Genomic DNA, 24,893 nt, shown 5'->3' with positions numbered 1-24,893 from the left:
ACAAGCTCATCGACTCAAAAGCCGAATTGAATGTTCAGTACGTGATTTAATATAATTGACAAAAAATTCCAGCAGCAGAGGATTAAAAAAAACAAAAAACAAACAAACAAAATGATTTAATCTAAAAGAAACTTACTCACAAGTCTGTTATAAGCAGAAAGTCAGGACATTTCAATGCATAGTTAAAATCAGTGTTTGTTGTATTGGATTAATGGATTAATGTTAGAATTAATTAAATGTTAAAGTCAATTTTACTACAGTTTTTGTCCCAGTATAGAAGCACTTGTGGGGAATCGATTAACATGAACTGAAGCATGTTTGATTCCACTATGCTAGGTGATATTTCCCCTTTCTTCTCATCAGTATTAGGCATTTTATGGTTACGTCACTGACCGAAACAGCTTTAGCTGGCAGATAGCTGGTATTATATCAATCACCATTCCATTACTTCTTCTCCATTAACTTCATTACATTACATTTTTTTTAGGCTGGCACAGCATAAATTCAGGATCCTTGTGAGTCCAAAAAGACGGTGTACTTACTTTAGTTCACTAGAGAGTATTGCAAGCAGAGAGAAGTGAAGCGAAACTGCAAAAACAAACTGAAGGAAAACAAGTGCTGCTACAAATCCTAAAATCAACCTGAAACATAAGTGGTAGAGTAAACTCTTAGCCTGATATAAAGTATTGTCTTAAAGTTTTCAGTATCAGTTTTCAAAGAAATGCAATGAAATTTTTTAAGGACGATACATCACCAGAATATTTGTCAATAACTGTGACTTCTTTTGGGCCGACATGCATGACAGCACAAGTATGCTCTGCCTACACCACTGAACCTATTCACTACCTTTGGACTCATTCAGCTGCTTGACAGCACAATGAACTCCTGCAGAAGCAACCATTCAAGAATTTTACACTTCTGACATAAATCTTTGACAGTGTGTCATATGATTTACAGCTGAGACATAATATACATAAAGAGGTTATAAACACATTCTCAGACAATCAAGGAGAAACTGGGTCAGGTTACACACTCAAGTTTAGAACAGAAATAGAGAATATAAAAGTAAAATAAATATACATGTTGTATTGTATGCATTTGTTACATTGTCTTGGTCTCATACTCAAACTTTAAGGAAACAAGAAAACATAATTTCAAGCTATTTCTTATAAATTATTCAGCAAGATATTGATATAAATACATTGAAAAACCCTATTAGGTTTATTTTGCTCAGCCAGAGAAACACAAACATTTACTGAGCCAAAACGTGCCATAACCCATCACCTACTAACCCTGAACCTGATTCTAATATTTAGTCCCTTGTAGAGTGTAGTAGTGGATCCAAATAGGACATGGGTCAGCTGAACTCTTCATTTTCTACAATAGACAGCAGCTTTTAGTCAAGACATATGAATGTAATTATTTAGGTCATATTTATTTTGGTTTGTCACTGCCCTTAGTGTAGGGTCCAGTGAGTACAAACTGTCCTGTTCACTCTCTCTCTGGCTTAACGCTAACTTTAGAAACTCAATGCATCCCTTTGAGCTTTCAATGTCTTTAAAGTGTTGGGTTAAAATGCTTTGAGGGATTTCCTTGGAATTCCGATCGATTTCAGGCACTTGTTAGAACCGATAGACTGGAGAAGTCATTTTTCACCTAGATTGTTGTTTCTGATCTGATCACCTCTCAATAATGTACTCTTAACATGGAACTTTCTTCTTTCCAAAATCAGGCCACAATTTCATTTCCTCAAGTCTGTAAATGAATTAGATTTCAATGATCACTGCCCTCTAGCACCTCCCTCAGGACCAACTAGTTTTACAAGATGAGTATATTTTTGACATGAGATCACTAACAAACATTACAGGCTCTGTTAGAACCTCACTTGACTTTAAAGTTAAGATCCTGTTGATGTTAATTATCCAAACTGCCTTTGCAGTGTCACAGCCATTTGCATGTAACTGTCAGACAGTTTTTCTGTCATTGACTTTAACAAGATCTCTCATTTCCAGCAATATCTTGACTGTTCCCACAGGCTTTTACCTGTTAGCTCTTCAGTCTGACAGAGTCGACCATGAGGTGCTGCTGTCCTCCCACACAAGACCTGAGAAACTCAGCTTTGACCCTAATGAGAAATGTCCTTGACATCATCTCTAACCACTTCTTCTCTCAACCTCCATCAGCTCCACCTTTTTCTTCCCGTTTTTCTCCTCCATTCATGATGTCAATTGTAAATTAAAGTTAAATTATTGATGGGTCACATCATATATCTCGACATCTACCGGCATATTAACAGGTGTAACGCTGTTGCTATGTGACAGGAAAGCTCTTATTGTTAGTGTGGATCACTGTGTGGCTCCAGTGCAGCTGATTGGGTCTCATGTGCCGACATTGTTATCTTTCAAGGTGCTGAATACAATGACTCACAGTGATTTGATGTGACAGAGAGATCACAGAAGGCTGCAGGAACATGTCCGGAGGCTCCTTGTATCTTTCTTAACAGCTTATCAATGTTGCTATGAACTCTTCCCCCTGGATTTCATGTCATGCAGAGACATGGTTTTGCAAAAACATTGCACTCAACAATTAGTTTTAAATGAAAAATCAGTGTCTGATTTCCCAAAGAATAAGTGAAGCATACACTGCCACTTGGTGGCTGTGCAGTAATATGCAAATGTTATTCATTTCAGGAGGTATTCCAAGAAATGATAGAACTTATTTGTGAGTTTTAAAATCTTGAAATCTCGGGTCAGTTATAAGTTTAAAGCACATAAAGATCTCAGGTGCTCGTAACTCTATGCTGCACTTCTCCCATATTAAATTATGCTTCAGCTATCAGGGGATTTAAAGAGTGTAAAATTGCTGACTACAAAATGGAGCTGCCCACTGTTCTTTAGGTGTTCATAAATGTGCTGATATTCTGGCTATTCAGGCTGATATACGTTGGACTCCTGGATCAAAAAGACATGAATGTGAAATGATTTAACTGCATAATATCCCAGAAAAAAGTGTGAATTTCAAAAGTTTTCCTTTGGTGCTTAATTCTCTGTGGTTTCAGCAGATTAAAGTCATTCATGAGGAAGTTGATTTATAGTATATTAATGGTGATATATTATCAGGCAGCATCAACACAATTGCAAGTACATTAGTGGTTAAATTGAAAGAAAAATGGACCAAATAATGTGTTGAAACAAAATTTTAAAATAAAAAAACACCTAATTACTATTCAAAACCGTATGTATCACATATCAATAGTTATTTATCTAGGAGTCAGAGGTCTTTAGTTGCTCTGCTAAGAACAGAATCGTTCCTCTTGTCCTTGATATTTAAAATGTTTTTGGAAGAAAAACATTATGTAAAATTATGTGTGAAAATGATGTGTAATTGAAAATGAGTCACAGTTTCTTCTGTATTTTGCTCATTGTGATGAATTAAGATCTGGAAACACTGAGGTGCAGAAATCATGACAGAATAGAACAGTAAACCTCTTTAAATTAGTAGGAAAAATCAGCAGGTTTTTTTTTATTTAGTGTGATATATGTTGTAATAATAATAATAATAACATTATGATGATTATTATTACATACAATCAATCAATTCATCAAATGAAGGCAGGCACCCCTGTAACAAACATACTGTGTTTATGAACACACACAGAATCCTTAATCAAGCCTTAACCCTAATTCCTGACGTTAGTGAACACACAGTGCAGATATAATGATGAACTATCTCACTGTACATAGATACTAAAATAGTATCATTGACTGTAACTGCTTTATTACCCACTATAGCAGAAGTCAGCAAACTGTGAAATCATTTTCATAAGGCCTGTTAAACAAGTCATAGGTGGATCATGTACTTGAGAGAGGTACTTTTAATCTGATAAACATTACTTAGCAGTATAATGTATCTGTAATGTGGACTCATTTAGAGCTGCTCCAGTCCAGTGAGAACTTGATTGAGGTTCTACTACTTTGTTTGTTTTCTAATTTGAACTTTGGTGCGTACTTTCATTTTACCACTGTGGTTCATTTTCAGAGATGAGTTCCCCAACTCTCTCTCTCAGGCAGTGGTTTGCTGTATAAATTATGCAGAGTACTTTTCGTCACTGACGTCAGGCTGCCACAAACTGCCACAAACTGCCACAAACTGCCACAGATGCCAATCAGAATAAACTTAAAACAAAAGACATCGCAGGCTTTCTGTTACCCTGTCCATGTTGACCTTGAATATGTATGAATATGAATATTACACACCACTAATGCCATTTATTGAAATGCAGAGATGTTCATGTTGATAAGAATTTTTTGAAATTCATAAAAATATCCATTTTCCCTGATGCACTGACTTTCTTCTCAAAAACAAAAAGTTTCTCGGAATGACTTGAAATTTACCATCATAATAGTCAGCATCTCCCTGAACAAGGATGCATTCAAAATATTTGCAAAACTCTTAAGGAATAATTTTCAGGAATTTTTGAAATTCAGGAAATGATCAATTTTCCCTGATGCACTTTGACAGTGAACTGACTTTCTTCTCGAAAAGAAAAAAGTATCTAGGAATGACTTGACATTTCCCATAATAATATTCGGCAGATATTTGTAATACTGTTAATATATGTAATATATGTATGTTCGTAATACTGTTTTTAACATGCAATTTGTTCAGCATGTGAAGTTTTTACATGCCATCTTTAATGTAACATGTAACATGTTTTTCTTGACAAAAGTGCCTTTAACTGTGTGCAATCATATATTTTTTTTTGTTTATAGATTATTGAAATGTACAAATAATACAAGCTAAATAGTCATTTAATTGTTAAATACAGTGAAAGTCATTTTAAATATTAGTTTCCACTGTATTTTTCATTTAAAGGACAAAACTATACATTTCAGTGACAGTAAAAAGATGTTAATTTTACAGTAACAAAATGGCAACACAGCTGCCAGTTCTTTACTGATTTTATACAGGAACATTTCTAACAGTGTAGGTGTTTTGCTAAAGTCACCACCTGGGTGCATAGCAATGAAGCAAGTATGTACAGGAAAACTAGACAATTGCAAATAACCTGTCAGTCAAACTGAGCTGTATTCCACTCAATGCAGTGATCAGACTGCTGCACAGAGATGCTACAACAAGCTGACGAGCAAAGATATAAAGGTTTCTGAGGTAAACAGAAGTGACAGGACAAGAAAAGTTTCTCAGAGAATCTCTGTGCTGGTCTGTGATGTTGTTTACTATGAGAGTGATGACTACACACCTGACGCATGTGTTCAGTAGTTAAGACCTGATAGAAAAGCCATTTGTGTCCGGTCACTACTCTGTCGTCTAATAGGGAATTTCAAGTGAAAGAGGAGAAAGCGACCTGTGGGCTGTCACATCAGATCAGTGCTCTGTGTGTGTGTGTTGCACAATGTTGCTGTTCTTATCAGACAGTTAGAGAAAGTTTACAGAATGTCTGGCTATTTGAAAGAGGAGGGTGCAAACACAGTGTATATGAAGTGTAATTACTGTCGCACTTCAGTAATGAAGTTCCAGTGCTGGAGGAAACTCTCAGTGCATTGTCACCAAAGACAGATTTATGAACATGGCCTTTAAGTCAGCGGCTGTGATGCACACAGTAAATCACAGAGTAGATGCCAACTAAAGGCTTTTCACTATAATTAATCAAGTCATTTATTTACAAGTAAACAAGTATGAATGATATACACTGCTGCCTCTCAGGTGTTTTTTAGATAGTCTATGTGTTGCCTTTGCAATGTGTCTCCTATTTAAATGTGCATGTACCATAGTATTATTTCAGAAGAGTCTGAGGTACATGCAAGTGTTCTTAAACCAACTGTAACTAGTTTGGCCCAGTTATCAACACAACTAACTGTTTGAGGAGCAAAGCAGCACAAATCCATGGAGAAAATTAAGGCACCTAGAAACTGCTTTGGGCCCATTTTCTGCAATTTGCTGCAGAATTGTATTCTCTGAGTCATAACTGGGTTCAGTGTGACACAGTTTCTGAGGACAAAGGCTACTTTCACATTATCAGGACGAAGTGACTCGTATGATCTCTTTTTTCCTTTGATGTGACAGTATGTGGTCTGAGATTAGATAGAGTATATATCTGATGTGTGGCCATGTAACATGAGAGAGTACAGTTTGATCAGAATGCATTCATTTGTTTGCCTTTAAAGGTGCCATATGTAAGAATGTGGCCGAAAACGGTTACTACATTCAAATTCTGACCTAACTGGCAACCCGTGGTTGCTCGGCAACTGAGACTCTACTGACTGCAATGATTGGTAGACGGCAGTAGGTGGCGCCACATGCCAAAACATGATTTCAAAACAAACATGATTGCAGTCTGCAAAATATTTTTTTTAATGCAAATATTTTGTCTGTACTGTTGTTGTTGGTGAGTTCAGTTTGTTATATGAACATTATTCCTGAGTCTCTGTGACATATTAGGAGGATTTTATCATTTATTACATAATGCACCTTTAAACACACTCAACCTGCACAAGCAGTGCGTCTAAATGAAACAATGGCCAATACAAATGTTGCTGCAATAGCTTTAATTCTAAAACTTACCATGTAGCAGATCAATAAAAATACATCTTGTTTTTTTCTTACCTATCTGCTGCTTCAGCACTCACACATTTGACATAGATCAGTCAGAAGATGCTGCAAGTCTTTGAATGTGATAAATGCATTGGAAAAATAGATTCAAAGATTTTTAAGAAGCTAATTCAGTGTAATGGTTAAAAAAAGTCTTAACATTGTACAGATTGATGTTAACAAGAAACATTAGTAAGGCTATAAATTCCTTCTGACTTCAATAAAAGTCTTGGTTGAAAATTTCTACAGACTGACTGTTAATTTTCTCTATTTTTTTCTCAATGATCTGTTGAGTCACTGCTCTACATCGGTGCCCAACTCACATTCTCCCTTTGTTGTCATTTGTTTTTGTCTAGACTTCTTTCCCTCTGTTGTATCACATCTGTCTCGTCTGTCACTTTCTCTGCTCTATCTCGTCCTCAAGGCTTTCTGTCGTATGAATGTCACCTTTTCCTCTCGCCTCTGCTTTACTACCTTCACCCTTTACGCCTCAGATGTGTCTTTTAAGTTTTCAGTGTCTTATTCTGAGAAGTAAATCTATCCCAAATATTGTTCCCGCTGGCTAAAGACAATATAGGAAGTGATTCTCCAGCTCATAAAATGATGCACCAACTTTAGCCCGGCCTTTAACCCTGAGGATGTTGTTGAAGATTGAAAGGAAGATCAATTTTAAATGGACTCTTGTAGATAACGTCGATGAGATTGTCTTAATCCTGTTGGAGCTCAGTTGTAGCAAGCCTTTGGTGTCATATAATTAGCTATAGATGGAGAACTGGAGGGAAAGTGTGCAGGGCCTCGAAATCCTCAACAAGCACAGTCATTATTATTATTTTCTCTATGTGAAATGGAAATTTGTTTCACAGTCAAGTGTTTTTTTTGGGTTTATCAGGTTTAAAAGTTGCCGACTTTTGTATTTCTTTTCCAGGTGTTTAAGAATAAAGCAATGGAGCTGGGAGAGAAGCTGTTGCCTGCCTTCAACACACCGACAGGGATCCCCAGAGGAGTCATCAACCTGGGGAGGTGAGTCTCAGCACCGGCCTTCACCTCCGACTGTCCTCCTCCATCCCTGATAAAAGATGATCTGCTTGACAGGCATCAATCAGTACACAATACTGATATTTATCCTGTTTACTAGATTAAGATGTTTTCTTCAAAAATGGACTTGACAGGCAACTTGTCATCAGGTTAGAAAAACCTTGATAAACGGGCTTGGAGTTTGTCTTTAATGAAAACAGAATAGCTGCAGGCCAAGCTTTATATTACCAGTGACATTAGGACGTTTTTAAATTAGTAATGTTAAAAAAATGTAAATGTCCTCTGTATATTTGTCTTGAACCTTATTAAGGGCAGATTGTGGAAAACTAATGTGCCTCTTGATTCTAGAATTGAAGAAGAATATGTGAAACATCTATGATGGATGCACAAATGGATGCACAACACCACATGTGTGACGATGAGACTGGATTTAGTGTCACTGTCATTCAACCATGTTTGAAAACAAAATGTTTTCAGCCAAAGTTTTTTCTTCAAATGTCTGCATGTTAGTAAGACATCAGCTGAGCACTAAACCTTCATCTTCCTTTCATTTCCTAATCTTCTACACTTCTTGGCACTTCTGTCATCCACCTGTTACCAATTAACCCGCCCAGAAAAGTGGACAGCTGCTGGCACATTTAATTACCTTATTCTGCAGTTAATTCCCGCTACATCACCAACATTAGTCTGTGGTGCAGATGGGAAAGAGTCTGCATGTGGTCCACAGTGTGGTCACATGCAGTGTATGTGACAGAGAGGCTGCGTCCACACTAAACACACAAGCACACACACGTTTAGAGGAGAACATAATTATGCAACGTGCAGCAGAATTTAAGCCGTCAGCGAGTTCTGTGCACACAGGGGAGTTCTGTGCACAGCCTGGCTCTGTCACATGTGTAGGAAGTCTCTTCTCACAAACCAAAAGTGACAAATTGTTGTGCTTGACTTGGTGTCATCAGTCTTTTCCTTTATTGTCATGTGTGATTTTAAGTTTCACTGCCACAGGTCTACAGATAAAAAGATGCTTGTTGTATGTATACATGTATATCTTTGTTGCTTCTGCCACTGTTTAAATACTTTTATTTTCAGTTTGGAGGTTAATGAAAATTCTCTGATTGTTAAATAGCTAAATGCCTTTTACAGGCCACTGGAATTTAGAGTGTCCAATTATCGGATGCATGTTTTTGAACTTCTTCTTCATCTTTTATTTTTAAAAAAAATAATAATAATGGTCTAAAGTGGCCAATTTCTAAACATACAAGTGGATTAATGAATAGTTCACTATTTTTTTTAATTCTCTATGGCTAATAAACAACCCAATGTTTGTCCTGATATGTCTCTAATATAAACCTTAACAACATAAAGATATACATTTTATTTAGTATACATTGAAAATATTGTTTTTAATACATATATACAAGCTATTATGACATGTGTGCCATCCTACCAAATATTAGCATTTTTGTTTCTATTAATATGCACAAAATTATGTTGTTTTTTTCCACAAGAGATATTGACTTTAGAGCTGAAACGATTAATCGATGAACTGATTATTAATCGATTGCTAATTTAATCGCCAACTTTTTTGATAATCGATAATCAAAAAAGTTTGAAGCTTTTTTCATGATTAAAACAAGATTCCTGATTGTTTCAGCTTCTTAAATGTGAATATTTTCTTGGTTTCTTTGCTCCACAAAACAAAGAAATCATTAAAACTGAATCATTTTGGTTTGTGAACAAAACAACATCATAATTTCCAGCTTTGACAAACACTGATCAACGTTTTTTTTAAATTTTCTGACATTTTATGGACCAAACGATTCATCGATTAATCGAGAAAATAATCAACCGATTACGAAATAATCGTTAGTTGCAGCTCTAATTGACTTTGCTTTGACCACACCACACCACACCACCCCATCCCCCCCCACACCGTCTCAGGTTCACTTCAATTCATTACTGCATGTCTGATCCTCTCCATCATCTATGGTCATATAAAGTCATCCTGTTTGTACATTCTGCCTCAACTAATGTTGAGTTATTGTACAGTGTTAATGAACCCTTGATGTTCATAGATTCTAAGTGACATTTTATCGCGTGAAGACTTTTATCAGACACATAATGTCACTGTTTCAAGCTAAGTTAAAAGACTCAACACTAAAAAGAAAACCAATGCAGTTAACACTAAATTAATTTAGTAATTAATGGCAACAGTAATTTTACAGATTGAGTTGAGAAAACTCATTTGCTGGACATATTGCAGGGGGTGTTTTATGCCAAGTTTTTTTTTTTTATCGGATTAAGACATCTGCACACAACTTAGTTGCAAGAACCTAATTGAGTATCTAAAGTTCCACACAGTATTTCATACAGTCATAATTAAGAGGTGTGAAGGTTAAAAAATAAGTATTTACAAAATGAGTTACAAACGATCAGCAGCTGCTTTTTCATCCACGATCTGGTAGAAAATGCAACTTTAATTATTGGGAATACATCAAAACTGATCAAATCCCATATGGCAGCATGGGCTCATGCAGAGGTAAACTGGACACTCTGAATGAACTGTAGATGTTAGTGTGAGAGTGAATGGTTGTTCATCTCTGTGTGTTGTTGGCCCTGAGATGGATTGGTGACATGTTCACGGTCTTTCACCCACCATGTCAGACAATGAATGAATGAATGAATGAATGAATACGTTATCTACATGTCCTGTTTTTTATTATTTAACCCTTCTTTTATACACTTCTCATGGTATCAGTATGTTTCCACTTTTTTAAATGTATAGTAATGATAATGCTATGAATTTAATTGTGGATTATATATTAACAGTTCCTTTCATTGCAAATCTCAGCTAGTGTTTTGTGGATGTGATGTCTTTGGAAGGTACAAGTCACAGTAAATGTATTGCCATAACTTTAATTTTAGAGATGTATGCATGGCAGGGAACTGAAATCAGATGTTCCAGGCGATGTAGACTTTAATGTAATTTAATGTACCATCAAAACAGTCTTTTTTCAAATGATCTTATTTGAAGATTAAAATCTGACATTGTGTTGCTTTTAAAGCTTAATGTTTGAATAGATCAAAGACATTGTAGAGACACTGGAGTCAAACATTAGATGGTTACAGATTTCTATCTGAGAAGGAAATAAAAGATAAGAGAAATCCAATGATGCATTAAACAGAATGTGAGTGCAGACAGTCAAGACTCCACCAGTGAGTCTTAGTTTACCTTGGTTCAGCTGCAGCAGTATCAGGTCTTCTTCAATAGAACATGTCACTTTTCTTAACTATGATCCTCTTTTCAGAAAAATATGGCACATATGTGGACACCAGTGTGTTAAATAATCGTTCAATGGTTGCAGGTGACGTCTGTTTATTTCTAGTAGCAACGTGGTGCTGCTCAAATCACAGATCTTGAGGCTGGGATCAGACATATTGATTGACTATCTCTCTGCACATGTGTGTGATTTATGTGATCTCTTCTGTACTTAGTCTTCCTGTTTTGAATTTTGTTTCTGCTGTAGTGGAACCAGTTGGAGTTGGGGCTGGGCCTCAGCCGGGAGCAGCATCCTGGCTGAGTTTGGGACCCTTCACCTTGAATTTGTGCATCTGACTGAGCTCTCCAACAATCCCATCTACAGAGAGAAGGTTTGACATGATGTTTGTATTTGTACCTTTGCTGTAAAATGCACGAGGAATCTATTTTACATGAACCTTTATTTCTTACCATGGATTTCCACCGGGAGCGTCAGCGGTGCGGTTTTGCTCCGTCCAATTATTATTATTATTATTCTCCAATGTGGAAGAACTGTTGACCTGGTAGCACTGGTTATGACGTTCATGTAAAGTTGCGATCTGCTATATGACACTCGTATTGTGTTTTATTTTGAAAGGGGGCGGAAGTGTTTTACTTTGATACTGTGTCGGACTTGCTGTCTTGTGCTGATCTGCTCTGTTGGGCTTGACGCGATTTAGCAACGCAAAAATAGAACTGCTACGGATGCAGAGAGTCGCTGCTGGAAATGCTAACATCGATTAGAGTAACATCGATCAGCTCCGGCAACCACGACGCTGACGTTCCACGCCGCTGACGCGCCCCGGTGGAAATCCACCTTTGCTATAGTTGTCATTAGCAATGATCATATCTTATTGGAACCATTTCCAGATCTTTAATAGCTTTGTATTGTAGCACAATTTCCCTTTAAGATGCTTTATAGCCTGAAGCGCTTTAGCCTGTTGATACTCATTTGTTCTGTGGTGTTTTTGCAGGTGATAAACATCAGGAAACTACTGAACAAGATTGAAAAACCCCACGGCCTTTATCCCAACTTCCTGAGTCCAGTCAGCGGCAACTGGGTCCAACGTAAGTCATTGATATATATTTAGGTTTCAAATGAAAGTCAAATATATTTGCCTTTTCACATATTGTTTAACAATAATTGTGTTGTGTCCTCATGTGGCTCGAATTAACAAATATTTGAAGTCACTGAGCATCATTCCACATTTTTGCCTCTTCCTCTGCTTTCACATGACTGACAGAGGTTGAGAAACCTCATGTGCAAAAGCTCTTTTAGCTGTTCATTCGTTTCATCCATCCATGCATTTGTCTATTCCTTTTCATTGTTAATATCAGGCTCATAGCAGTGGCTATATGGCTCCCATTGCTCGGGGTTATTAAAATGCTAATGGTTTCAATTACTCCAGGAAATTGGATCTTTCAGATTTACCTAAAATGAGGTACAACAAAAAAAGGGGATTACATGATGCTGCCACTGTTAAGGTAGTAATCTGGATGATTACAGAGGGAGCGTGTTTTGTGTGAGCTGGCAGAAAAGCAAAACTGTATATATTTACTGCCCCAAAGGAAAAACCAAGCTTTAGCTTCACAGCTTTCCCTCATCTGTCTGCGTCAAGGACAAACACAGCAGCACTGTGATAACCTTGTGGGGGAGTTTGCAAAGGTGTGTGTGCACACAATGAGCATGAGTGGATAGATGAACACTCATTCACGCCTCCACAGCAATATTATAGTCATCTTTAGGAGAAAACACTAGGAAAATCATCAAATAACTGGCAACCCGTGGTTGCTCGGCAGCTAAGAATCTACTGACTGCAATGATTGGTAGACGGCAGTAGGTGGCGCCACATGCTAAAACATGATTTCAAAACATAAACATGATTTACAGTCTGCAAAATATATTTTTTTAATGTAAATATTTAGTCTGTACTGTTGTTGTTGGTGAGTTCAGTTTGTTATATGAACATTATTCCTGAGTCTCTGTGACATATTAGGAGGATTTTATCATTTATTACATAATGCACCTTTAAACTTCACACTTCCTCAGGTTAAGTTGGTTTTGACAATTAAAGTAAATAGTTTCCACCATAAAAGCCAAGAAAGGTTAAATTTTTTTTACAATAATATGTTTTAGATGTTCTACCAAAAACACAAACACTTGAACATGACTTTGAGTCCAGTTAGTCTGGTTATTTTATTATTTATTATTAGTAGTTTTAATGATTTAAAGAGTTTGAGACCTGCAGTTACAGAGTATAATGCTGCTGATGTGTTTTCCTCATTAGATCACGTTTCCATCGGTGGCCTTGGGGACAGTTTCTACGAGTATCTCATCAAATCATATCTTATGTCTGACAAGACGGATGATGATGCAAAGACCATGTACTACAGTGCACTGGAGGTATGTCAGATGTGACAAATGTGTGTTGTGTTCTACGTATTCGTTTGCACAAGACTTTGAAACTTGTATCACAACAAAGTTTACAAAAAGACAGACAAAACCACAAAAGGCTGATAAAATATCTGTTTTTCTATTTTCAGACCAGTGTTAGTGTTGTTAATGTTACACATGGTGTTATTCCGGGATAACAGATATTTTATAAATAAAACCACACGGCTTGTACGATCTTGTCTTCTGGTTAAGTGTTAAAAAGTGATCAAATTAAGGAAGAAAAGTTGTGTTTGTCCACAGGCAGATTCATTTTAACAAAAAATGATTGTGCTACTGAAATTAAGTACAACATATCATAATTAACCTTGCACTGCTGTGGCCTCAACACTAATTGAAGACAATTGAAGAAAAGTGTAAAAATAACATTATTAGCAATTTACTTGTGTACTCATGCACTGTTGTAAAATCTTAGCCCACACACTATCAACTAAATCAATGCTCTGCACAATAAATGCACAACATAGATCAGAAGCTGTCTATTTTACTCTTTAATGAAGATAATGGCAGAGTAAAGAACATTTCCTCCGGCTACAATTACAGTATTGCAGTCATTTAGGACAGTAATTTAAGATTACTGGCCATAGAGATTTTTCTCACTTCTTATCAGAGGGTCAAAGCCAGAGGCAGAACCATTAATTACAGACTCCTCTTTTCCCCTGCGATGTGGTATTTAAATGGAAAAGGATCTTTACGCTATTTTGTTAAAGTTATATATCGTATGACAGAGGTCGCCAATAAGCAGAACACAGTCCAAATCTGGACTCAGACACAGTAAAATTCAGATCTGTGCCCGATAAAACACTGAGAATATCCACAAAGACTTTCTGATTTAACTGTCACAGTCTTTCTAACCCTTACAGCACTAGACGTCTAAGAAATGAAGCGCAATAACATGTTGTAAATCATCATTTGACATGAATCAGCCACTTACGTGTGTGAATTTCAATGAGCTACTGTCAGTGAGTGAGTGGGAATACAGTATATTATGTTAATTCAGAACAAAGTAATAACACCTGAATTGTGCCAAAACAGAGTTTTTTAATCAAAACGACAGATTTACATTAAAGGTAAATCCGGATCTTAATTTAACCTTTATATTTTATTATTTCCCCTACCTTCTAAAAATAGGTACTTATGTGTTATACAGGCCCAATTTATTATTTTCACATAATTGATGTTATAATTATAATCACTGTTTAAGATTAAGACAGTGATATGATGATGTAGTGGACCATTGCTTGGGGAAATGTGTCCATCTGGACCTCAGTGAATTTTAATTGACGAACACTGTTGTATGTTTCTACAGGGGTCAAAGGTTACGGCGCAACACAGCTCATTATCTTTGGCATTCAAATAAAAGTAGATTACTAAATAAAACAATGCTGATTATTCTGTGCTATAATTACTGTTTACAACAGGAACGTGGTGAGAAAATGATCTTTCAACCCTCAAGATTCTTTATAAAAGAACATGGAATGCATAAGCTTTTATATTATACACATTACGTTGGTCTGTTATTGCAGGTTGTATTCTTGATCAACCCTCGTCATAAATACAGGTTTCTTGTATATGCACAGCAGTGGTAGGAAACAGCCTCATGTTCTTATGCTGGTTTTCACTTTCCTGATATAATATAGTTATCAAATATCCCACTCATCCTAACTAGAGTAGATCGGAAAGGGGCTGCATTTATTCCTAAAAGAGCTGTTAAAAATAAAGTTGATGAATGATTGAAAACGTTTAATCTTTAATAATCAGCACTTTGTGAGAAGCTGCTGCAGAAGATCACAGACACACATTCAAATGCAGTCTCAGACCAGACAGAACAGGCAAAGGGACATAAAAACAGTCGCTATAAGAGAGAAAATGATTGAGATGATCTTCTGGATTCTCCCTTATGGATTACAAAACACTGACAACAAATGGCAACAAAGAGGCTCGTTCTGCTGGTAAATATCTGCACTAAGTTGAAAAACAAATGGAAAACTTCCCTTTAAAGGATTTGCATAGGACCCCCTGTGGAGCATGTGATGCAAAAAAATGTGTCTCAATGCCTCTAAAACCTGAGCTTCAAAGCCGACTAAATGATTTCTCAGCCTCTGTAACAGATATAGGAACACAATTCAAAAAGTATTTGAGAGCTTACACCTGTGGCTTCCCTGTGAAATTGAGTTTATTTATATACAAAAATGTAAAATTAAAGTGAATAACTATTTTCAATTAAAAAACAGTAAGAAAATAAAGTAATATCAACTTGATTTAGTCCTGATAGAGTGTGAAGAACAAGAACAGCATGTAATGACTGTAACAGTCTGCTTCACATTGTGGCATCTGCAGGTAAATCCACTGTCGCCCCCTGGTGCACGGTTGTAAACACATGGTATTTATCGTCGTTATCGCCGACCTCCTCGTCGTCAAACATAATTATGTCTTAACAATAAATCCTGGTCGATTTGTTCAGTGCGTTCGAAGTTATCAGCGATGACGTCATCGAAGACGAAAAACTCCTTAAAATCACTGCCTTCAGAAATCTCTCCACTGTTAAAGTCCTCCATGTTTGTGAGAAGTCATTTCAAAACAATGTCACGAGGAACCCTTATACCCCTGAAAATTGACGTATCCTCTTTACGGCGTCTATGGTAGAATAAAACGTGCAGCCGCTCTCCCGGCGTCAATGCTAGAAATGCGGCAATGCTTTCCCGGCGTCAATGGGTTAATAGTAAGAAATTTAAACCTGCAAGTGCAAGAACGTAATGTATGGTCTCAATACATTCTCACGTTTCAGACAATAATTATCTCAAACATTGGGAAAGTAAAACACAGTCAACTCACTCAGTGAGTGTAGGCAAATTAACAAAAAAACATCTGGTTTTGCAGTTTTCTTTTTCACCTTTTCTCTCTGGGATCAACATGATGTCCATGTCAGTGATTACTGAATTATTCTCATCTGCATGTGACTACAGGCCATTGAAGCTAATCTGGTACAGAAGTCGCCCGGTGGTCTCACCTACATGGCTGAGTGGAGAGGTGGGATCCTGGACCATAAGATGGGTCACCTTGCCTGCTTCTCTGGGGGAATGATTGGCATTGGAGCTGATGACGGTTCTCCAGAGAAAAGACAACACTACCTGGACTTGGCTGCTGAGATTACACACACATGCCATGAAAGCTACACACGCTCAGGTGAGAGGAAAAGTCTGGGATTATGAAGACCTTCATTTAATAGGTGTAACAATCCTTGCTTAGGGCAGTGACTGCTGCTTAACTTCAGATGCACCATGTCAAATCAAAAGATAAGTTACTTACCTACTCATTTATTTTACCCTTGAAGAGATAGAGAGGCAAGGTCTTACTTTAGGTGCCAGTGGGAACACAAGAAAATCTAATTTATATCTAATGCTTTTAAAACAAAAGGCTCACCTAATTAAGTCTACACCATAAATCCAGAAAGAGAATCTGTGTTTTTAGCTCGTGGGCTCAAGGGGCTGCTGCTCTAATGCTGCATCATTTAGTACGTTTGTGTCACTTAAGTAAATCCAAGGACTAATTCCAATTCCTATCTTAACCCTTAAGCTCAACCCTTAATCTTAACTGGCCTCAAAACCAAGTGTTGAGGGTTTTTTTGTCACTTAGTAATGGGACACCCCTTAAATGAAAAAGAAGAAGAAGAAGAAGACATTTACGTCAGGATTATTTATTCTGATCCGTTTGTCAGTCAAGTTATTAGGTTGTCAGTTAGTTATAAGATGATACTCATACAAATATTCAGCTGACAGTTACCACACACCACGACTTATTGAAAAGTAAACCATAGCAAACCATCGTAAAATATGTTACGCAATAAATGTTACGCAACAATGACGTCAGTAATCCATAATATGGGCCTAAACTAAGATCATTTTTATATCTCTATTAACAAAGAAATACTTCATTTGTAGCGTACTCGTTTCGCTGCTTTTGGCGCCATCTTTGTTATGTGAAAACACGCAATGCATTCTGGGTAGCCCTTGTTCCCAAGGGTGGTCTCAGAAAATCTCAATATTGAGGGCGATACAGCCCTTAAACTTGGCCTCAACTTAATTTTTCTGAGAATCAGGACAGAACTTGCACTAGAGGGAGAACATTTTTGAGATTGAGGGTTAACAAGGAATTGGAATTCACCCAAACTTCTTTTTCCAGTCTGGAAAGGCTGTAAACAAACAGCCAGATAAAGATGAAGAAGCATAAAACATATTCTTGGAGATATCATAGACTTTAGTGTGCATACATATTATTATTTAAGTTGCTAAAAACCAGATTCCATGGTGTAATTTTTTCAGTGAATGCAAACACAATCAGTGTTGACTATGCATCAGTACGTCATGCACATCCAAAACACTTTAACTTCACCATTAATTTTGTTTTTCTGACTCAATAGGAGATTTGTTTTGTCTTCACCTCAACAGAAGGACATCAGGCCTAATAAGAAGCAGCAAGAATGTAAACTTTGCTCATGTTTACAGCTGTAAGAAGCAGACGTGCAGGTGTCTCTAAGTGTGTTAGATAGAAACAGCTTGTTGTAATTTAAGAGGAAGAATAAAAAGGGAGACGTTATGGAAGAGAGAACATTGTGATAAAAATTGATTCCATGGGAAATTTACCGTGGTTCTAACCTATAAATTAGACTGAGTAGAAAACACGGATGCAGTCACAGACTATAACATTTCCCCAGGAGAAAAATGCAAGAACAAGTGAACAAGGGAAAAAATGATGAGCAAACGTACCTTCGATTTTCTTGGGTAGACTTATGTCTGATCTCTTCACATCTGTCTTTGCCCTAAATATAATCTCCTCTCCTCATTTCAAGCTCTTCTATTGAATCATCCTCAAGTTCCTTCTGTCTTTTAAACTGTCTTTTAAAGTAAGTTAATGTGATTCAAATCATAACCTGTGGCTCTGTCATCATCATCCACTCTCATTAAAAGGTACTGGATGGTGATTAGTAGTCTGTGGATCAGCCGTCTGTCAGAGATAATGCTTTAAGCGACTGCTGTTTAATAATGACACTCATTCTGCTGCTCCTCTCAGTTTCTGCCATGTTTTTTTACACTGATTAATATTAAGAATAATATGAACACTATTATGTCCATTAAGGATAAGGAGAGTGATGATTACATTACATTTAGTCATCATTTCTTTAAAAATAACAGACCTGAATAAAGCTCACTGAGGTCATTTTCTGGAAATGAGATTTTTAACCATGCAGCAGACGAGTGACATTCTGAAATAATCTGTCTGAGCTGTGGACACCAGACGTGTTTGCACTGAGTGGGTTTTTACCTTTCAAAGGAAAAGTGGCATAAGACTGTAATCAATCAATACTAACATTTCAAGGTATTTTTAAGGTGTTAATATATATATACACATACACATCAGCAAACACACTGTAGAGTCTAGAGGTAATGATTTATAATTGCGATACTTTCTTAATGTGATGTTTTCTTCAAAGAATTGTGTATAAATTCATGAGGTTTCTGTTAAAGGTCACTCCTAGACTCACTCCTCCTGTTTCTAAGAATATCAGGTGGACTTAACAGACCAGAAAAATCGTCAAAAAACGATCCACTTTTTTTCCTGGAGGCACAACATGAGAAATGAATATGGCTGAAAGTTCTGGAGCAGAAGCAAATAGTTCTAATGTATTCTAAGGATACAGAAACTACGATTCGATTCAAAGGATTCTCGATTCAAAAATACTAATTCTAATTAGTCTGAGTCTAATTCCTTCTGGTTTTTAGCAGTCATCAGCGATCATAAAGAAACTGAGGATATCATGCTTCTGAATATGATACAATAAACAATCATGATGAAATGTAAGTGTTTCTAAATTTAAGAGGTTGGTATTTAATGCTCTTATCCTGTCTTAGCCAAGAACAGATGTCTTTGTGTAGCATCATGAATAGGATCTCAGCTCTGATGAATTGTTGCTGAAGGAAGGCGATAAAATGAGAATAACAAAAATAGTCAAAGTGATGATGTTTCTCTTAACCTTTAAATAAGGCAGGAACATGACGTGTATGTTTTTAAATCCCCTGCAGATCAGTTAGGTGAACATCTGTTACCTGACAGGGATTAATGTTTCTGTCGTCTTGTCCTTAATTTCTATCAGCCACCAAACTGGGACCTGAGGCGTTCAGATTTGACAGCGGCGCTGAGGCCACGGCGACCAGACTGAGTGACAGATATTACATCCTACGACCAGAAGTGATCGAGAGCTACATGTACATGTGGAGACTCACACACGACCCCAAGTACAGGGAGTGGGGCTGGGAGGCTGTTGAGGTAAAATAGAAAACATATTGTATTGTATGTATATACATTTTTGTTGTGGGCCTTAATCATTTATTTTAAATGTAACTTAAATCTTTATGAATTGTTCAGCATATAGCTCCTTTAGTCTTCACATTATTAAATTGAAAGGTGTAAAAAGAGAGCAGAACAAAATTTACAGTATCAACAATCACTAAATAGACAGAAAAGTTAGCTTGGCAGTTTTTTGTTTTTCCCTTATTCCTTCCTGAGAGTGACTGACTTTCTACACACACTGATTATGTAATTCCTTTAAACACCCTTAATTACCCTGTAATAGCTTCCCTGATATTTTGTGGCACTTTACATTAGATTCTAGATGAAGCTACCCCGCTATCAGGAGGTGAAGGTTATGTGAGGAGCACCGTTATTAATGTGGTAATAGACAGTAAACTGGAGAAGACCGGCATGATATATTTAGCATTAATTTAGTGGGTGGAGGTTTGCAGAGATCAGGCTGACGACTTTGACAGGCCTTTAATTATCTGACACAGAGGTTGAAAGCAGTGTTCAACTGTTCTCTTCATGAACATGTAAATGTAAATGTAAATGTACTTTATTTATACAGCCCTTTACAACAATCCTTTCGGTGATCCAAAGTGCTTTACAAGAAATAAATAAATAAAGAGGAAACACAAAAGTAATTAAAAACAATAAAAACAATAAAATAGTGCAAAATAAAATAAGATAGAATCAGATAAAAGATAAGAAGACAAAAGATAAAAAGCTTCTTTGTTAATTAGTGTGGAAAAGCCGGCTTTTTTGTAGCAGGGCTAATAATGTGCTAATCTGCTTGGCTAGTTCAGCCACTCCCCATTAGCATTAGTCAGGTTTAGCTTTGCTTAAACTTCCCTTGTGTGAAAGCTGAGAGACTTGACGTGGACGTTGGGTTAGCCATAGCCAATCATTGACATGAGATTAATATCTCTTTTTTGTGAGAAGGTATCTCTGTGAGGACAGATTAAATATGCATGAACAATGAATATTCACTGTGCGCTCACATTGCAACTGTGAGAGAGAGTCTTTACCTATGTTTTTGAATGTATGTGTGCACACTTCCACCCTGTCTGTTTCCTGTCAGGCCCTTGAGGAGCACTGCAGAGTGGAGTCTGGCTTCTCTGGGATCAGAGATGTTTACACCGTGACAGTCAGTCACGACAACATGCAACAGAGCTTCTTCCTCTCAGAGACGCTCAAGTGAGTCCTATTTTGGTAACACTTCACAAAACGTATGCCAAAAAGATTCCATGTTTGGTGCAGACATAGAAATCAACTGCCACAAGAAGGTTATTGTTAGTGAATTATTGCTTAATGGCATCATAATAATAAGGGCTGTTCCACGTCCGTGCAAAGAGTTTCACATGCATTCAATGACTAATCTGTTAAGGTTTTATCAGGCATTTTGTCATTATTGGATTGGACAGCACCAAATGGTGGAGAGATGCAGCAAAGTTACCGACCAGCACTAACATGTTCATGCATGTATTCATAAATAGATAGATAAAAGAAACATGAATACCATGATTCCTTTACACCAGGATTATTCAACTAACATTTCCAGAGGGCCAGCTTTTCGTAAAGCTGTCCAGCCAGTGGGTTAGTCAACCCTTTTACTAACATTTTGTGTTGCATGTACAGTAAACGGATACAAATAGATACATTTTTTTAATTATTTACAACTTATTAATTGAAATAGCTGCTAATTTTGGATTAAAAATTTAAAGGTGCCATATGTAAGAATGTGGCCAAAAACAGTTACTACATTCAAATTCAAAATACCGAGGTCTTTTAGGTTTGGTTTTCTGACGTAACTGGCAGCTAAGACTCTACTGACTGCAATGATTGGTAGACGGCGGTAGGTGGCGCCACATGCCAAAACATGATTTCCAAACATAAACATGATTTACAGTCTGCGAAATATATTTTTAATGCAAATATTTTGTCTGTACTGTTGTTGTTGGTGAGTTCAGTTTGTTATATGAACATTATTCCTGAGTCTCTGTGACATATTAGGAGGATTTTATGATTTATTACATAATGCACCTTTAAGTAACAAAACCACCAACATTCTGAACTCACCAACAACAACAGTACAGACAAAGTATTTGCATAAAAAAAAAAATATTTAGCATACACTGCAAATCATGTTTATGTTTTGAAATCATGTTTTGGCATGTGGCGCCACCTACCGCCGTCTACCAATCATTGCAGTCAATAGAGTCTGAGCTGCCGAGCAACCACGGGTTGCCAGTTACGTCAGAAAACGAAACCTAAAAGACCTCGGTATTTTGAATTTGAATGTAGTAACTGTTTTTGGCCACATTCTTACATATGGCACCTTTAACATTCTGCATTAATGACCACATACAAACACTAGGAAGCTAAGGATGTATCTGGGCCTAATATCTGTTCCATCCATGAATTGTACTGTGAGACACAGACGATCAGTGTTTAAGAGTCAACAAAGACCATCTTCCTCGTTTGAAAAACAAAAACAACCAAACATGAAGAGTAAAGAAATGATCAGCACCAGGATCCTACAAGGTTTGTGTTACGATAAACACTTGTTTTCATACTAAAGACAAGGACAAGCTGACAGTTTGGCCTTTGCTACTCTATCACCCTCTTTAGCACTAATACTAACAAACACCCTCTTTAAAACCAAACAGACTGATCATAAAAGTTTGTGTAGGTGGAATAAAATGGAAGTGGTTTAAAACTGTTCCAGAAAGCAGATGAAAGCTGAGATGAAGATAAATCTTTGAAGAAAATACAGGCTTGTATGATTCAGCAGAAAGTGTCAAAGAGTTTTGAGGTAGATCAGCACAGTAAGACATAAGAAAGGTTTATATATAGTCTGGGTGTATTAATTAACAGATACAACACATCTGTAATCTTTTATAAATACACTAATACATGGACCACTGTGATGAACCAGGTGATGAAGCTGCTCTGCTGTTCATCACTGTCTCTTCAAACTAATAATCTAGATTAATAACAATCTTGATCTTAGTGTTAGAATGATTTGTCTGAATTATTTAAGGCATTAAAAAAATAGAACGTGGATGTCTGTGTAATGCAGTATTACTTTGATATTATCTCAATGAGCCGACACGCTGCTCTGTATCCAATAGTATTTTTCATCTCCCTTTGTACTTAAACTCTAATTTGTGTCATAAGTGAAACTATTAGATTCATTTTGTTCTCAGTTTTAGACAGGCTTTGAAAATGTAATAAATTAAATAAAATGAGCTAAGGCTTTGTCACAGCTGGCCTCAAGTTTTTAATCTGACTGTGCTTCAATAATTCAGACATTATTTGTGCAATCTAATGAAAAACATACATAAGATTCTCTGGTTTTATGTGACTTCAAAGATAAATAGTAATTTACTTTGCATTTGAAAACAAACAACTGTATCACATCAAATTGTTCTATAATAAAAAGTAAACTTTTCTGGATTGCATCATAGTCCATTTATCAGGATTATTTTCATATTGTCCTCGAGTAACATTCACCAACCTCCACTGCAGTAATAACATCCTATTGTCAAGACCACAGTCTGACACTCTAACATGTATAGAAGGGAATATTTAACATTAAAGTGGAACTAGACCAGAAGTTCCTATTAACTCTGTTTTTTAGTGTGTATCTGCGTCATTACGTTGTTTATGAAGCCCTGAAGGTTCTAAACAAACAGTTCAGTCACTGCTGAGAACACTGTGTTTTATTGTAATCTCAGGCTCAGAGAGATCTCTGAAAAAACCTGGTCCGGTTACGTAAACAGCATTTCTCCTGAACAGCAGATCCTCCTGCTCCGGGTACTAGTCCGGGCACATCCGTTTGCGTACATTGAACCACAGAAGAAGAATAACGTCCGTTGTGGAGGTGTTTCACGAGCGACAGTGTCTTCTGACTCTGGGTCTGACTCTGGGTCAAAGGTCGTCAAAGGGACTGAGGCGGGGAGTCGTGAAGAAGCTATTTTTAAACACTGTTAAAACAATGTTTTGATAATGAGGAGCAGTGCATCCACCGTTCCAGAGGGGGGCGCTGTGCTTCTGAGAGCTGGTGTGCTAATTATGTCACTTCCCGGTACTGGCCAATCACAGTTGAGAAGGCTCTACACTGGCTGGCCAATCACAACACACTCTGTCTTCTGGGTGTGAGATTTCAGTCTGAAATATCGCGGCTGAGGAGAGCGTCAGTAAGGAGAGATTTCTATCAGCTCATTTACAGCAACTAGGAGGTTTTTGACCATAAAAACAAGTTAATGTATGTAAGTAGACCTCCATAACTAACATATATGTGCAACAGGACCACTCTATGTGAGCTTTAAAAACTTTAGATTGTATTCATGCCTGAAAAGTGGTCTTGAATGAATAAATGAATGTAAACTGGATGATTTCTCTGTGTTCAGGTATCTGTACCTGCTCTTCTCTGACGATGACCTCCTTCCACTGGAGGACTGGGTCTTCAACACAGAAGCTCATCCGCTGCCTGTTGTTCGTAAGAGCTGTCTGCAGAGTGAAGAGACACAGGATAAGACTGTGTCTAAATAAGACTGAAGACAACAGCAGACACACACACACACACACACACACACACACACACACACACACACACACACACACACACACACACACACACACACACACACACACACACACACACACACACACACACACACACACACACACACACACACACACACACACACACACACACACACACACACACACACACACACACACACAGTCATAAGTATAAACACAGATTCTCAGCAGGTTCAGAATTTCAAGAGCGTCTTAAAGACCTTAAATTCCTTCCCTGGAAAGGATGTTGTGGTTTTACGCTGTGATTGTATATCCTTGAGCCGGCGTTACTTTCTGCCGGCACTTCTTTTTTGTGGACAATCAAAAACAAACATGACTTTCATGAAAAGAGCACCTTTTTCATTCCTTCTTTCCTCTGTGAGGAAACAGTATAACTTGCAGACCCAAATGTACGAGAAGAGGGTTGAACTATATTGTTAGAAAGAGGGAGAAACGTTTAAAAAACCACTTGAGTTTTGCTCTTTGATTTTGTTGTTTTTGTTCATCTTAACTGATGAATGATTTCCTTAAATCTTGTCACTGCATTTTTTGTTTTCC

The 24,893-nt window shown here is 37.1% G+C and overlaps 1 protein-coding gene across 1 annotated transcript in view; it reads left to right on the top strand.

The window, feature by feature from the left end:
* Positions 1–24,302, top strand: part of LOC310930934 (mannosyl-oligosaccharide 1,2-alpha-mannosidase IA) — a gene marked incomplete at both ends in the record, with an annotated part of 177,310 nt that extends 153,008 nt beyond the window's left edge. The window contains 8 exons of the mRNA XM_083894002.1: positions 7,535–7,629; positions 11,172–11,295; positions 11,917–12,010; positions 13,231–13,346; positions 16,361–16,580; positions 19,546–19,718; positions 20,827–20,942; positions 24,161–24,302. Coding sequence (XP_083750128.1) covers positions 7,535–7,629; positions 11,172–11,295; positions 11,917–12,010; positions 13,231–13,346; positions 16,361–16,580; positions 19,546–19,718; positions 20,827–20,942; positions 24,161–24,302 — 1,080 coding nt within the window. The remainder of the gene's footprint in view (positions 1–7,534; positions 7,630–11,171; positions 11,296–11,916; positions 12,011–13,230; positions 13,347–16,360; positions 16,581–19,545; positions 19,719–20,826; positions 20,943–24,160) is intronic.
* Positions 24,303–24,893: the final 591 nt, after the last annotated feature.

Source organism: Microchirus variegatus (genome assembly GCF_963457635.1).
Source record: "Microchirus variegatus genome assembly, chromosome: 1".
NCBI classification, from domain to species: Eukaryota; Metazoa; Chordata; class Actinopteri; order Pleuronectiformes; family Soleidae; genus Microchirus; species Microchirus variegatus.
This window is presented reverse-complemented; position numbering and strand designations above follow the sequence as displayed.